This window comes from Pyrus communis, chromosome 8 (assembly GCF_963583255.1).
Source record: "Pyrus communis chromosome 8, drPyrComm1.1, whole genome shotgun sequence".
NCBI lineage: Eukaryota > Viridiplantae > Streptophyta > Magnoliopsida > Rosales > Rosaceae > Pyrus > Pyrus communis.
This window is the reverse complement of record NC_084810.1, coordinates 2,928,018-2,944,383: the sequence shown is the minus strand read 5'-3', so window position 1 is coordinate 2,944,383 and position 16,366 is coordinate 2,928,018. Positions and strand designations below refer to the sequence as shown.

The window sequence follows — 16,366 nt, the reverse complement described above, 5'->3', positions numbered from 1 at the left end:
CTAAATACACAAATATGAGTCATCAAATTAAAAAAGTATAATGTAATCTTAAGTGGTAGAATAGTCAAGGAACTTAATCAACAAGAAACAATCTATGGATAATCTTTTGGTGTCATAGGTTGCTAATTGTTTTTTATTCCGCTCAAATTATAATACGTAAATTTGATTTAGAACATGTATAATAGTATATTTTGTGGCTTGTGTCACTAGACTAAGTGTAACAAATTTTCAAGTTTAAGACGTGTATAACACAAATTGGATAAAGTAAAACACGTGTGGGTAAACCTTTGAAGTAGGACATTTTTTCACATCCTCACACACATGGCCCATCGCATGTGGTGAATTTTCAAGCGTAAGATATTGACAATGAAAATTGGGTGACTTAAGATACGTGTTGTGGTTGAGCTTAAAATTGAGCCACCTGCATTGATACCATGAAGTTAAACTTCTACCATAAAACTAATTGATAACATGGAGAATGACCCAACTCTTTATTATATTATAAGCACATGGAAGCTTCGATGAACTTCCAATGTAAGACATTTCTTCACATACGTAAACAACTCTATATCTCATCACATGACTATGGATGATTTTTGTAACATCCCACATCGCCCAGGGGAGTGATCCTTAAATGTATATTCTCATCCCTACCTAGCACGAGGCCTTTTGGGAGCTCACTGGCTTCGGGTTCCCTGGGAACCCCACATCGCCCAGGGGAGTGATCCTTAAATGTATATTCTCATCCCTACCTAGCACGAGGCCTTTTGGGAGCTCACTGGCTTCGGGTTCCGTAGGAACTCCGAAGTTAAGCGAGAAGGGGGCTAGAGCAATCCCATGATGGGTGACCCACTGGGAAGTTGCTCGTGAGTTCCCAAAAACAAAACCGTGAGGGAATGGTAAGCCCAAAGCGAACAATATCGTGCTACGGTGGTGGAGCAGGCCCAAGAAGTGATCCGTCCCGGGGCGAGATATGGCAATTGGTATCAGAGCCTAACCCTGGTCGCATGTGTGCCGACGAGGACGTCGAGCCCCTGAAGGGGGTGGATTGTAACATCCCACATCGCCCAAGGGAGTGATCATTAAATGTATATTCCTATCCCTACCTAGCACGAGGCATTTTGGGAGCTCACTGGCTTCGGGTTCCGTAGGAACTCCGAAGTTAAGCGAGAAGGGGGCTAAAGCAATCCCATGATGGGTGACCCACTGGGTAGTTGCTCGTGAGTTCCCAAAAACAAAACCGTGAGGGAATGGTAAGCCCAAAGCGGACAATATCGTGCTACGGTGGTGGAGCGGGCCCGGGAAGTGATCTGCCCCGGGCCGGGATGTGGCAATTGGTATCAGAGCCTAACCCTGGTTGCGTGTGTGCCGACGAGGATGTCGGGCCCCTAAAGGGGGTGGATTGTAACATCCCACATCGCCTAGAGGAGTGATTCTTAAATGTATATTCCCATCCCTACCTAGCACGAGGCCTTTTGGGAGCTTACTGGCTTCGGGTTCCGTAGGAACTCCGAAGTTAAGCGAGAAGGGGGCTAGAGCAATCCCATGATGGGTGACCCACTGGGAAGTTGCTCGTGAGTTCCCAATAACAAAACCGTGAGGGAATGGTAAGCCCAAAGCGGACAATATCGTGCTATGGTGGTGGAGCGGGCCCGAGAAGTGATCCGCCCCAGGCCGGGATGTGGCAATTGGTATCAGAGCCTAACCCTGGTTGCGTGTGTGCCGACGAGGATGTCGGGCCCCTAAAGGGGGTGGATTGTAACATCCCACATCGCCCAGGGGAGTGATCCTTAAATGTATATTTCCATCCCTACCTAGCACGAGGCCTTTTGGGAGCTCACTGGCTTCGGGTTCCGTAGGAACTCCGAAGTTAAGCGAGAAGGGGGCTAGAGCAATCCCATGATGGGTGACCCACTGGGAAGTTGCTCGTGAGTTCCCAAAAACAAAACCGTGAGGGAATGGTAAGCCCAAAGCGGACAATATCGTGCTACGGTGGTGGAGCGGGCCCAGAAAGTGATCCGCCCCGGGCCGGGATGTGGCAATTTTTTAACGGATCGGGTTAGAGACAAGGTTTTCATTTTCATTTCAAACATTTGAGATTGAATCGGAACTTCCAACTTTGATTTTTTTTTTTTTCTTTAGATTATCTGAAATTGAAATTATGTCAGAATTTTATAAATTGGAATCAATTTTGGAAATGTTCAGATTTGAAACGAAATTTTGATGACGGAATCTGAAATTCTAATCCAACTTGCACTCCTACACGTGACTCTGAGAGACAAACAAAGAAATATACCATGAATTATAAGGCAGCTTGTATTTGAAGGAAAATTTTCTCGAGGGAAAACCTAAAATGACTTTGTATGCTCCTGCGGGCGGATTTGCACTTCCAATGTCAATGCATTTTTTCTAAAAAGTAAAGAGTATCGATGACTTCACAAGTTTGAACTTGGAAGGGTTATGAAGAGATGGTCAGGGTACGTGGCTGTACTTTGTCTAAGGTGATGAACCAAATTAAGCTTATATTAAAAGTCAGAAAAAAAATGGAGAATTTGGAGCTAGCTCTCATCCCTTAACTTCAGATATATATATATATATGATAATTATAATGATTTTTGTTTGATCTGCGTAATAGCTGATGACATCTTTCTTACTAAACTAACCAATAGGTCTAAAAAGAACCCTAATAATATAAGGACGAACATTCTAATAAGGCCAAATCGGATTAATGGTCTACATGGTAATAGAGTATTTGGAAAATAATTTATGTGATAGGGGTAGAGCTTATGTGATAAAAAAATTAGGATCTAAATCCCGATGATAAAAGCTATTAGCAAATTTAACCTAAAAGTAAGATTTCTGTCAAATCTCATTTAGATGCAATTGTACCTGCTCCACCTTCTCCTCCCATCTCTCTCCAACCATTTTTTTCGTTGGTTTCCTTACCATTAGAGCAGTTCCAGCGTGTGAAACCTCCCTCAGGCAATACACTATGCTATTTATCCAGTGAATAGTAACTGCCATTAATAAATAGTAATCGCCTTTTGCATCTTCACCGTTGCACTTCAATAGTCCTGGCAATAGACAATAAAATATTAGTAATTTTTTATTTATAAAATAATACAAAATAATTTTAATTGTAATTTCGGATAAGATTTTTAATCGTTCTCGTTGTGCCACGTGCCATTATCCGAAAAGTTATTAAATAATACAAAATAATTTTAATTGTAATTTCGGATAAGATTTTTAATTATACTCGTTGCGCCACGTGTCATTATCCGAAAATACAATTATTGGTGATGGATTTTTGATAAGATTATTAATCAATCACGTCGCGTCACGTGTCATAATCTGTTTACAATCTTTGAGGATAGATTTCTATCAGATTTTTAACGAATGACAGCATGCCACGTGACATTATCTACAACCTAATCTTTTCTAAATCCTCCATATAATCCATCATCCATCCTCACAAATCTCACACCAATTTTCTCAAGATATCTATCATTATTCATAGTTTCTACTTCCTTCTTCACCAAAATATCTATCATTATTCATAGTTTTTGCTTCCTTTTTCACCAAAATCTTTATCATTATTCATAGTTTCTGCTTCTTTCTTGCAATGTCTTCTTCTTCCTCAAGGATGATGTGGGAACTCGATCAGCAAGAGGAAGAATTGTTTAACCAATCAGAATGAATATTCAATCTCCAGGTGGCAAAAAAATGTGAGGGAAGAGGATGAGAAGCGTAGAAGAAGAGATGACAAAGCAAGAATGGGCAGATCTGAGCCACAGCTTGGATGACTCGACGGGAATGTGAGGCTCTGCCCATTCTTACTTTGTCATCTCTCCTTCTACGCTCCTTATCCCCTTCCCACTCATTTTTTGCCACCTAGAGATTGAACATTCCTTCTAATTGGTTAAACAATTATTCCTCTTGCTGATCGAGTTCCCACATCACTTGAGGAAGAAGAAGACATTGTAAGAAAGAAGCAGAAACTATGAATAATGATAAAGATTTTAGTGAATAAGGAAGCAGAAACTATGAATAATAATAGAGATTTTGGTGAAGAAGGAAACATAAACTATGAATAATGATAGAGATCTTGAGAAAATTGGTGTGAGATTTGTGAGGATGGATGGTGGATTATATGGAGGATTCAGAAAGGATTAGGTTGTAGATAATGTCACGTGGCATGCCATCATTCGTTAAAAATCTGATGGAAATCTATCCTCAAAAATTGTAAACATATTATAACACGTGGCGCGACGTGATTGGTTAATAATCTTATCAGAAATCCATTACCAATAATTGTATTTTCGGATAATGACACGTGGCGCAACGAGTACGATTAAAAATTTTATCGGAAATCCATCACCAATAATTGTCTTTTCGGATTTTATGATAAGTGGTGCAACGAGAATGATTAAAAATCTTATCCGAAATTGCAAATAAAATTATTTTGTATTATTTAATAACTTTTCGGATAATGGCACATGGCGCAACGATAACGATTAAAAATCTTATCCCAAATTACAATTAAAATTATTTTGTATTATTTTATAAATAAAAAAATAATAATATTTTATTGCCTATTACCAGGGCTATTGAAGTGCAACGGTGGAGATGCAAAAGGCGATTACTGTTCATTAAGGGCAATTAATGTTCATTGGATGGATAGCATAGTGTCTTGCCCGGGGGGAGATTTCACACGCTAGAACTGCTCTTAGGCATTAGTTTCAAGATACGCAAAATGAATACATATCTAATCATCATAGATATACTAACAAAATCAATAATAATATAAGAAAAACAAATGTGTGCCATTTAGTATAATTTATAGTGATATTCCTTTTCACTTGTAAGGTCTTAAATTCGATTTTTACCAAAGGCGAATTTGAACCACATTATTGCTAACTCATTGTGAGGTTAAGCGCATCCCTCATCTTAGTAGATAATATTGTTTGTTAACAAAAAAAAAAAAAAAAAAAAAAAAAAAAAAAAGCAAATGTGTGAGAGCCTGGAGAGAAAATCAAGGGACACTACATGTTGCTGGGGTTTGTTAATTGCGAGGATGAGATCTTGGACAGCAATGATCTCTACTCTGGATGCTACATAATCAGATGAGGTTGTTTTAAACCGGACATTCATGAAATTTTGGTGGGGCTGATTCATGAGCAATATGAAAATTAAAAGTAAAGGAACCCTCCCAAAAACCCATCAAAACAAACTGAAAATTATTCATCTGAAACATAAAAATATCTCTTTGATGGGGCTGATTCATTTTCAGTTAATTTTCAGCAATTCTTAATATTTTTCAGACACAAAGTGTTGGTTTGACTGATTTATTTTAGGTTTTTTTAGCCAAAGTGGTTCGTGAGCTCGCCATAATTCCTCATTTGGATGTCTGACAATGAAAATCGATAGGAGTGGTCCCTAAGTTTGTCCATCGTAAATCATTTTGGTCTTAAGTGGAAAATCTGTCAACATCCCCTTTAAATTGGCATATGAACAGTCAAACTAACCATTCCATTTAATGAGGATCGATATTGACAATTTTTTCACGAAAAATGGAAATGTGATTGTTTTAGCAGGCAAGTTGGAGGCAAAAGATGTGAAAAATAAAATGTCCATAGTTCCTTTTAATATAACGTTTATTTGACAAAATGAACGAAATTGGGTAAATTGAGACTAAATGAGATGAAAATGATAGTTTCATGGGGCAAAATGAGACAAAATTAGTTTCAAAGAGTAAAGTGAGACCAAATAACAGCTTCTAGAGATAAACCAGTTTTAAGCCTAAATTAATGTCTCCACATATTATATCGAAAGTAGGGGTGGTTTTGGTACATTACCGTACCAAAACCTCTGTACCAATTACCATACCAAATATTTGGTACGGTAAAATCTATTACCATTACCATACCAAACTTTCGGTATATCGAATATCGGTATACCAAATAGTTTGGTTGGTATGGTATGCCAATGGTAATTGCCATTTTGTTTTACGTCACTTTGTTTGCCCAAAATCTAATATTTTTTAATTAATGTAGAAGCGTAAAAAATATAGAAAAAATATATAAACGCTCGTAATGACAAGCTTTACAACTTTCGTGAAGAGCTTAACTTTGAAATTCGCCATTATAATCATATAAATCATAGATCAAAATTTAACTATTGATTGTTGTTTGCATTTAAGCTTCATTTTTCTCATCAAATTTTGTCTTTTTTGGATTTTTTTTCTTTAAAACATGATCTATTAGAGGATGCAGGAAGATGAACAGTTTGGATCGTTGATATTATGTTCAAAGTTTTACAGTTAGTGAAAATATTGCTTGATATTTATAAAGTTTCTACAAACTATATGACATCGACTCATATTTCAGTTAACCATAAATATTGAAACATGATATCAAAGATCTAAACCGTTCATCTTCTTACATCCGCCAGATGATCATGTTTTCAAAAAAGAAAATTTAACAAATGAAATTCAGTAAGAAGAATAAAGCGTGAATGACAATCAACGGTTAAATATAAATTTAAGGTTTATGGATTATAGTGTTTGATTTTGAAGCTGACCTCTTCATGAAAGTTGTAAAGCTTGTCATTATGAGTGATTGTATATATATATATTTTTACATTTTTTACACTTCTACAATAATTATTATTAATTTTGCCCTCAAATAATTATATGAATAAATACATAATATAATAATAATAATATTGGTAGGTATGGTATACCACCGGTACTGGTTTTGAGTACCAGTACCGTACCGAAACAGTATGAGACGGTACAAATATCGTACCATTACCAATTGGTACAAATTTTTGGTAATAATTTGGTATGGTATGGTTGGTAAGATGGTTGGTACAGTAATTTGGTAAAAATTTCCACCCCTAATCGAAAGGGTACTGCTACGAAGGTTAAATTTCTAAACTAAATCTTGTAATTATTTATATTAATTTATTATAGTTTCTTTCTAGCAATTTGCCTGCAAAAACCAATTAATAAGCCTAAATTAATTTGTCCACATAATCTCTAGCATTTCCCGATGGGATACCAAAGAACCGTACGTAATTATTTGTTATAGTTTTTTCTGTAATGATGTGAATCACGCCCTAGCTGACTACGATCATGATCTGTGTTACTCTTTATCTCTGAATTGTAAATAACCTAATGCAAATTTGCAAACTAATGTGATATTGAAGTTAATGATTTCTTAATTATACATTGTTAATTAAGAATAAACAGGTGCAACTATATACAGTTTCTAGACGTTGATGCGTGGCAGCTTTAGTGATATGTCTTGTCAGGTAAATTCAAATATAACAAAATATTCAATGGATTAGTCATAAGAGCATCTCCAATAATGTTCATATTTATTTACTTAATTTTTATAATATTTGTATGTTTTGCGCTGTTTATTGCTTTACTACCATATTTATATTTCACTTTTGCCTCCATGTATGCTTGACAGGTATGAGGCTTAGCATTGTATTCCTCTTAAGCAGTTGGCCCTTTAATTATCAGCTCCCTATAATATTACTTTAGGAGATTGCTTAAACAATTATACTTCAATAATACTCTTTAATTTAGAATTCTGGACAAATATGAATATGATTTTTATTCATAATATTATTAAATTAAGAAATTAATGTTAAGAATTCCCTTTTCACTCTTTAAATTTAGTAACTAATAGAAGAATTCCTATCTTAAGAGGTAATTAGGGATTGAAAATGGAATTTTTTAAAATCCTGTATAAAATTTAACTAAGAGCTCATCTAAAAATGTTTCTAACTTATCATTCATGTAAGTCAAATTTAATTAAAATTTAATTTATACAAATAGAGAAAAATAATACCCAACCATAAAAATAGTCGGAAATAAAAATATGATGAAAGAACCCGATGCAACAACTATCAGAAATATTGGCAAAGAGGGCAGATAAAAGTGAAACCAAATGCAGCCGCTTTGGGCAGTAGTTGTTAATGAATAAGCCACGTGTTCTCTCTGAAAGACAGAGAGATTAAATCAGACCAATATTCAAAGGTCGGTTGGTGACAGCCTGACAGGTCCATATCCAACTACTGAGGTCACACGGAAAGTGAGGCACAAAGGACAAAGTCTGAATAACAAGGAGGTGGATTGTTTATCTTCCCATTTCTATACTCTTCTTATATCATTCTGTTTATATGATCACGATTAAGCCATATCAACATTACTTTTTGTTTTATTATTTTTAAAAAAATTAATATAAAATATTAACGTAATTTAACCTTACAGGTAGACATAAGGAAAGTATGAAAATAAAAAGGCCGACAATCCACATTCCAATAAAAAAGTGACCTTTGATACTCAGTCGTCGTAGCACCGACGGTGAGTACAAGAGAGAGGAACAATATATATATATATAGATAGACCTTTTATACAAAGAGATTTTTATTTTTTAAAAAAAATAGGGATTAGATGTAGCGCTCATTTTACATCGAATTTTAACGTTTCGAACCTTTTATTTTGTTAATATCGATTTATAGATCATTCTTACAAAATTCAATTTAATTCGAAACCATTTGCCTATTTAATTATCAAGATCAAATTTCATTGTTTCTTATATAACAAAGTATTTGTTCATTTCTTTGAATCCAATTATATGTTTTAATTATTTTTTTGTTTGGTTAATATTTTGCAAAGATGATTTATGTGGTATAAATTAAAAAATAAACGGTTCAAATAGTTAAAATTCGACTAATCCTTATTTTTATATAAAAAAAATAAGAATCTCTTCCCTCCTCTCTATCTACCTATATATATACGCGCGCGCGCGCACAAATATTCTACATCATTAGTATAACCATTACCAGAACCCATCTAAAACACCCATTGCTCACAGCGTATGCAAAAGCTAAGTATGGATAAAAAGGCATCTGCCGGGAAGAGCTTGTACGGTGGTTCTCTTCATGTTCCTAGTGTTCAGGAATTCGTAAAGAAGCCAATACTCACAATCCCAACAAGATACTTACAGCCTCATGATCAAGATGGTAACCAAGAGCATGAGATGATCATCAATTCTGATCATCATGCTCCTCAAATACCATCCATTGACATGCAGAAATTGCTTTCCCAAGAATCAACCGATTCTGAAGCTGAACTAGCCAGGCTCCATTTTGCTTGCAAAGAGTGGGGTTTCTTCCAGGTAATTAAGTAAACTAGTTTTTCCACTTATATCTTTCATCAAATAGTTCTGATTGTTTTTCGCCCATGAGTTCGAAGAATTTGTCGATAATTATTTGTCTCGTTTGCGTAACCGTAATTAAAATAAGAGGAAATCAATGGATGAGGTGTTGGAATGAAGAGGAATCAAAATCAAATTCTTGTTGAAGCTGTTTACTTACATGTTATGAAATCGGAGTATAAATAAAATTGAATTTATATGAGTTATTTACCAATTCACTTGGATCAGAGTATAAATTAATATAATCATTAAAATGCCCTTATCTTTTTTATTTTATCTTTATATTTATTTTAAATATTTATTTTTATTTTTTTGATTAAACTGGAGTTAAAAAACCCTTAGCCAAATCATCTTCTCCGCAGTCCAAACAATTTAAAAATTTATAACCCACTCATCCTCCTTTACGCCCAGGAAAGCCACTAAACAAGATTATAATCCATCAAACAAGATTATAACCCACCTCAGTCTCTGCATTTTTACAATCTTCAAATCCTCCATTTCTCCGCCATCGTCAGGATCACTCCAATTTTTTTTTCGGTTACACACTAAATTATTCAGAATCCTGTTTTGGGTACTTTCTTCACCTGGATTTTTCTCAGAGCTTCCTATTATTTTCCCGGCATCCAAACAGGGAATGCACTTTTTTCTCTGGAATGAGCCAGCGAGCGAGAAGCATATCCACCGCCTGATGAGCCAGCAAGCGAGAGGGCATAATAGGAAGAAAAAATGCATTCCCAATTCCCTCAGCCTCCCGAAATTCAAATACTTCATCCATCCAAGGAATCTCACTCCTCCAATTTCAGGAATTGCATTCCTTATTTCAGGTGAGGTTCACCACACTGTTGATTCCCAGTATTTAGTAAACATCGAAACAATTTGTAATCGGAATTTAATTTCGTTTTTAGTCTAGTATCTTCATCTAGTCTTCGTTGGCGATGTGAAGATTAATACATAAAGGGGTCATCATATAATTAAAGACACGGACTCGTGGCACAAAATTTTTTGCACAAAATTTGACCGGGTTTTAAACATTAAATTATCCCACTATCAATAATTGAGATTTTAACCTTTGATTTTATTTTTTAAAAATAAAAACATACATTGGAAAAAATATATATGAAACCTTTTTTAATTAATTATGACTCTGATTCTCTCCCCAAATCCATTAAATTCCATTTTTTTTTCCTTTTCTCTTGGTCTTTTACCAACAATCTCTCATGTTCTGTGATTTCCTTATTGAAAGTTAACTCTAACTTGAAGTTCATACTTCATACAGTCTGACCAAAAAAAAAACTTCCATCTCTCTTCTCTATCCATCCTCACTTGAGATAATTTTTTGCTTCTGCTAACCGATGTCATATATTAATTGTTATGCAAGTCATATTCTGAATTCAAGATATAAATAACAAGGAAGGGGAAGAAATAGCGTTGGCAGAGATAGTACAATTTTGTTTCTTGATACTAATGTCGAAAAAGAGGAACCCGATTAGTCTCAAAATTACCCAGATTAAAACTAAAGAAGAAATGAATATACTGGATTAGGAAGATAATCAATTTTTTTAAATCAAATCAAATTTAGGTTCTTTCACAATGTGATAAAGGAAAAGAAACGGAACAACTCTGAAAATTCAATACGAAGGATTGCCTGCGTGGGGGAGATCATGCTCTTCCTTGGCCTGCAATGGTGAACAAAAACTGGAGATGGAGAGCCATTAAGAGTTTTCTTACTTGATTAACCAATGAAATCCGCAACATACGAGGCTTGAATCATTACTGTGCATTTAACTGTTATTTTGTATATAAGTTATAAAAAGTAACAATAATTTCTTATGAAGGGAAATTAATAATAATTAATTAGCTATCAGACTATATCTTAACCATTGATAGTGGGGTAATCTAATTGTTTAAAATTTGTGTCAAATCTTGCGTAAAAAATATGGTGTCAAAAAATAGTGTCACGGATCCACCTCAAATTAAGCTTAATTAGTAGTCCCACTTCTATTATTAAACTTTCCCTTGATTAATTTGTCGTTGGTTGAAATCAAGTGAGTTAAACTTAAAAATGGCCAGCCCACCAGCCGTAGTACTATGGTCTATTGATATTCATCTTTACATGTAAGTAAGAAGTCTTAGGTTTGATTTTTGCTGATGATAAATTTGAACCACATTATTGCTAGCCCATTGTTGTGAGGCTTAGCCCACTCCCTTAGTGTAGATAATATCGTTTTTAAAAAAAATAGTCAGCCCACCCTTTTGGAAATCATGGCTTCACCCTTTTGATTATTTAAGGACCGTTTTTGTGGATAAAACCATTTTTTGGTATTAATTTAATGGGCTGACAAGAAAAAAGTTGAGGTTTTACAATAAAATCAAGTGGCAACATAGGGTGTCATCCAACTACTTATAAGCACATGCAAGGTTTCTTCTCTCCCGTATTTGAGATTCATACTCTCAACACCGCCATTCACGTGTAGCAATTTTCAAGCCAACACATGGACAACACAAATTGGATGATGTAAAGTACATGTGGTCGTTGAACTTCATATGTGAGACCACATGCTCTGCTACTGTGAAGAAAGTTTACGGAAGCCTAGGGATTAAGCTATAAATTAGGTTGCCACAACAAAAATTTGGTTAATAGGTTGCTACAAAATGTATCAACATTTTTGTTGTTCTTTTCCTTGGTGAACTTGTCTACTTTCCTAACCTATGCTTTTTCACCTTGCTTGTATACTGAATTTTTTATAATTTGCTATTTCGTAGGTTTTTGGCCATAGTATTCACTCTATATATTTTTACAGATGGTGAACCATGGTGTGAGCTCTTCCGTGTTGGAGAAAATGAAGACAGAAACTCAAGAGTTCTTCAACCTACCCATGGAAGAGAAAAAAAAGTTCTCGCAACAGCCAGGAGACATTGAAGGTTTTGGACAAGCATTTGTAGTTTCTGAAGACCAAAAACTCGATTGGTCTGACATTTTCTTCTTGACCACCCTTCCTGTCCAATTGAGGAAGCCTCACCTACTCCCAAAGCTCCCTTCTCCTTTCAGGTCCTCACGCGATCTCAAATATATATATATATATATATATATATATATATATGTTTGTCTGCGATTTTGTGCAATATGAATGTGAATGCATGAATATATTGAAGAGTAATGTTATTTAGTAAAAGAAAAAAAAAAAGTGACCTCATTGCTGATATAGTGCTACATATAATGAGCAAATAATGTCAACAAATGTTACTGCTAACCTTAATTATAATGAGCAAATAATTATTACACATATTATTACCTTAATTATATATAAATTATATATAGTGCTACATATACGTACGAAAATATTATACCAATTAGTTTACCTCTACAAAATTGGTAATGAGCAAATAATTTATTTTTATATGTAAATTATTTTGTATGTATTGTTACATATATTGAGCTATGTATTGTCAAATAATTAATTTATTTTTTTATAATTATAGGTAAATTATTTTTTAAGCAAATAAAAATTCTTTTATTATGTAATTAAATAATTCATTTTGCATTATTCATTCTACATATACTGGGCACATTTTATTATTATAAGATATATGTACAAATAGTAAGTAAATTAATGTTGAATCAAATAAAACTGCTTTATTTTGTAGGTAAATTATTTTGCATATATTGTAATATATTTAGTCACATTTTAGAATTATAAGATAGATGTACAAATAATTCACCTATATTTTTTTAATGCAGAGAGACTTTAGAAACTTACTCATCGGAACTTAAAAACCTAGCCATAGCTATCCTATCACAAATGGAAAAAGCTTTGCAGATGGAAGCCAAGGAAGTGACCAACATATTCGAAGGTGGATTGCAAGCGGTGAGGGTGAACTATTACCCTCCGTGTCCTCAGCCGGGGAAAGTCCTCGGTCTGACCCCTCACTCTGATGGTGGAGCTCTCACCATCCTCCTTCAAGTCAATGAAATGGATGGCCTCCAAGTGAAGAAGGATGGGATTTGGGTTCCTGTGAAGCCACTACCGGATGCCTTTATTGTGAATATTGGAGACGTTCTAGAGGTAATGATTTTCACGGGTAACTTTAACCATTTGAATATTATCTTGCTCGATACATAAATAGATATGAAAATGTTATCCAACTGTCATTTTCATACCATTGACCGTCAGGTGATCAATTCTTTTTTAAATTTATATATAGTTCATATTTCAATTTAGTTTACACCGTAGGAAAATATTTGGTAAAAAACGAATTTTACTTACTCGGTACCAATTTGCACTCTGGTGAGTATATTATATAAAGAGTGTAGTGTTGCGTACGAAAGTTAGTTGAGTTGGTAAGGATCGTTCTTTTTGCTAAACCAATGTTTAAGTTAGAGTCTCCCTGCTGCCAGTCCATCTTGGTGAGCAACTTGTAAAAACAAAAAAAAAGGGCTAAAATCCCCTCTGTAAGTCCTCAAAGAGGCATGTAGCCAGTATGCCCTGAACCTGGAATGGGGTAGCCTCCTCTCGCTCTAAACTTTTTATTACCAGAAAAAAAAAAAAAAAAAAAAAAAAAAAAGTGTAATGTTATCCATATCATGTTTACTGACTATATTGTTAAGCATGTAAATCTTTCACTCATAGCTTAGCTTAATCTTCAATAACGTTTTACTGCGTGAGTATGTCCTATATTTTGTTAGAGATGTGTTGAACAATTATTTCAAACAAAATCTTGATCCTTAATAATTTATACCTATTGCAGCTATTGCCACCTTTTTACTTTTAGTGTTTAAATATGTGCATGTATGCATGGCAGATTATAACAAATGGGACGTATCGTAGCATTGAACATCGTGCAACTGTGAACTCTGAAAAAGAAAGGCTCTCAATCGCCACATTTTACAACCCCAGAGTTGATGGTGAAATCGGCCCGGCCTCTAGCTTGATTACTGAGCAAACCCCAGCAACATTTAAAAGGCTGGGAGTTGAAGAATATTTCAAAATATTTTTTGAACGTAAGCTTCATGGGAAGTCTTGTCTTGACGAATTGAGGATTAAGTAATGATGTTAAGCAGTAGAGAGATCTATCTAAAGAGAATAAAAAGGTTTATGTTAATTATTTCTGAAGAGAATAAAAAGGTGTACGTTGTAAAATTAATATGCCACCAAATGATGTCTTAATTGGCAGAAATTATCATCTAATAATAAGCATGGATGCCATTTTCTGGTTGTTATAATGAGACAAACTAGTAATAATGTTAGTGAGACTATATTTTTGTACCATATTGATGTATTATCGTATGTGGCAAGTGATGCATACAACCAACATCCAATGAGATAAATTAATTGACTGGTGTGGCATGTACACATCACTTACCACATTAGATGGTACACTAATGTGGTTAAAAAATGTGGATTGCTAACTCACATTATGGAGTGAGTCTCACAAAAACAAGTATCAAAATGTGTATCAAAAGCGTGTATCTCCAAATTTCTTCCAATAATGTTATATTATTTCCATAAATCTTTATAATATTTGTATGTTTTGCAATCCGTTTGCTTTACTATCAAGCAGTTGTCCCTTTAGTCACTACTACAAAATTGGCTTAATGTATCAAAGGCTGGTGGCGATTTTATACAATATATATATATTGTCAGATAAGAAATTTTCGACAGTCTTTTTACATGATGTTGGATGACAAACCATTTATGTCGCTTATAATCAACATAAACTAAAAATGTTGGATATAACCGACACTAATGCATTGTTATCCAACAGAAATAATTTCTAGCGCTTTCATCCGACAAGATATGTTTTAATTTTCAAACTTCCTGCTTTTTTTGCACGAGGAATTGGTGGTGTCAGTTGTAACCGACGGAATTAGGAATTGGGCAGAGTGATGTCAATTGGCACATAGTGGTGTCGGTTTTAACCGACAACATTGCAGTTTGTGTCAGATACTGATTGAAGTAGGTTTTTCATTTTTTCAGAGTTGGTGTCAGTTTTGCCGACATTATTTACAATTACTGGTGCTTTTATCTGACAGGAATATGAAAATACCCTATTTCAAAACCCTCGTGCATCTCTTTCTCCTTCACTCTTCCTGCGCATTTGCACTTCCCTTCCCTTTCCCTTCCCCTTGCCCGCTGCACCCCCTTCTCTTTCCCTTTCCCTACTGCACTCCCCTTCCCCTTCCCTACTGCACTCCCATTCCCTTTTCCCCTTCCCCATTGCACTCCTCTTCCCCTTCCCTACTACACTTCTCCTTCACTGTCCATGGATGAACAATTCGAGGAGCAACTTGAGCATCCTAGAAGTGGTGAGTTTTAAATTATTTGTATTAAATCAAGTTTGTGTTTTGAATTTTGATTATGTTATTGCGTTACTGGAATCTAGGATTTCTTTTAATGCACTTTCTCTAAAAGAAAATATGGGGTTTCTTAGTTTATCCTAATGGTGAAATCATGGAGTTTCTTTTAGTGCATTTTCTCTAAAAGTCTCTTTAAGTATTTTTCTTGTCGCTAGACTACTGCTAACAAAGTTAGTAAGTTACAATGGTGAAAGAAGGAGCAAAGATGAAGGCCAGCCAGATACCTCCAGACAGCAGCGAAGCTACTCGGCCATTGCGAAAGTGGGTCAAAGCCTTTTAGAGAAACAAAGAGTAAATAAAACAAAGATTGAAGAAATAAATAGCTAGTTGTTCAATCCCTGTAAACTTTGAATCGTTTTGGATCATGTCCGGTGCGTTTTTATAAATCTGTTTACATGCTATTCTCTTTGAACTTTATTTTTTATTTTATTAAAACATAATTTATTTTTTAATTATTAATTGATTTAGTGGCAATTATGGACGACGATAGTATCTATTTATCCGACAGTTTAAGGGAACTAACCGACAACAATAGCCTTTTCGTGACACAAACAATACTGTCGGTTCTTTTATCCGCCATTACATGAATTTCTGTCGGATTTTTGCTAATATTCGACATAAATGAGTTTTTCTTGTCTTTTTTTTTTTTTTTTTAAATGACACTACTGGGTACGTTTGTAATAATGAATTAGCAGCGTGCAACTCAAGTGATCAAAGATCAATTATCCCTTAATTGAGGGTTTGTGTTCAATTTCATCTTTCTTCATTATCCTGTATA

General features: G+C 34.7%; 1 protein-coding gene across 1 annotated transcript; it reads left to right on the top strand.

Annotated features, from left to right (window-relative positions):
• The first annotated feature begins 8,878 nt into the window (after positions 1 to 8,878).
• LOC137743372 (protein SRG1-like) lies at positions 8,879 to 14,461 on the top strand. The gene is made up of 4 exons (XM_068483256.1): positions 8,879 to 9,194; positions 12,035 to 12,282; positions 12,973 to 13,297; positions 14,034 to 14,461. The coding sequence occupies exons 1-4, from the start codon at positions 8,895 to 8,897 to the stop codon at positions 14,277 to 14,279; spliced, it is 1,119 nt and encodes a 372-aa protein (XP_068339357.1). The 5' UTR covers positions 8,879 to 8,894; the 3' UTR covers positions 14,280 to 14,461.
• Positions 14,462 to 16,366: the final 1,905 nt, after the last annotated feature.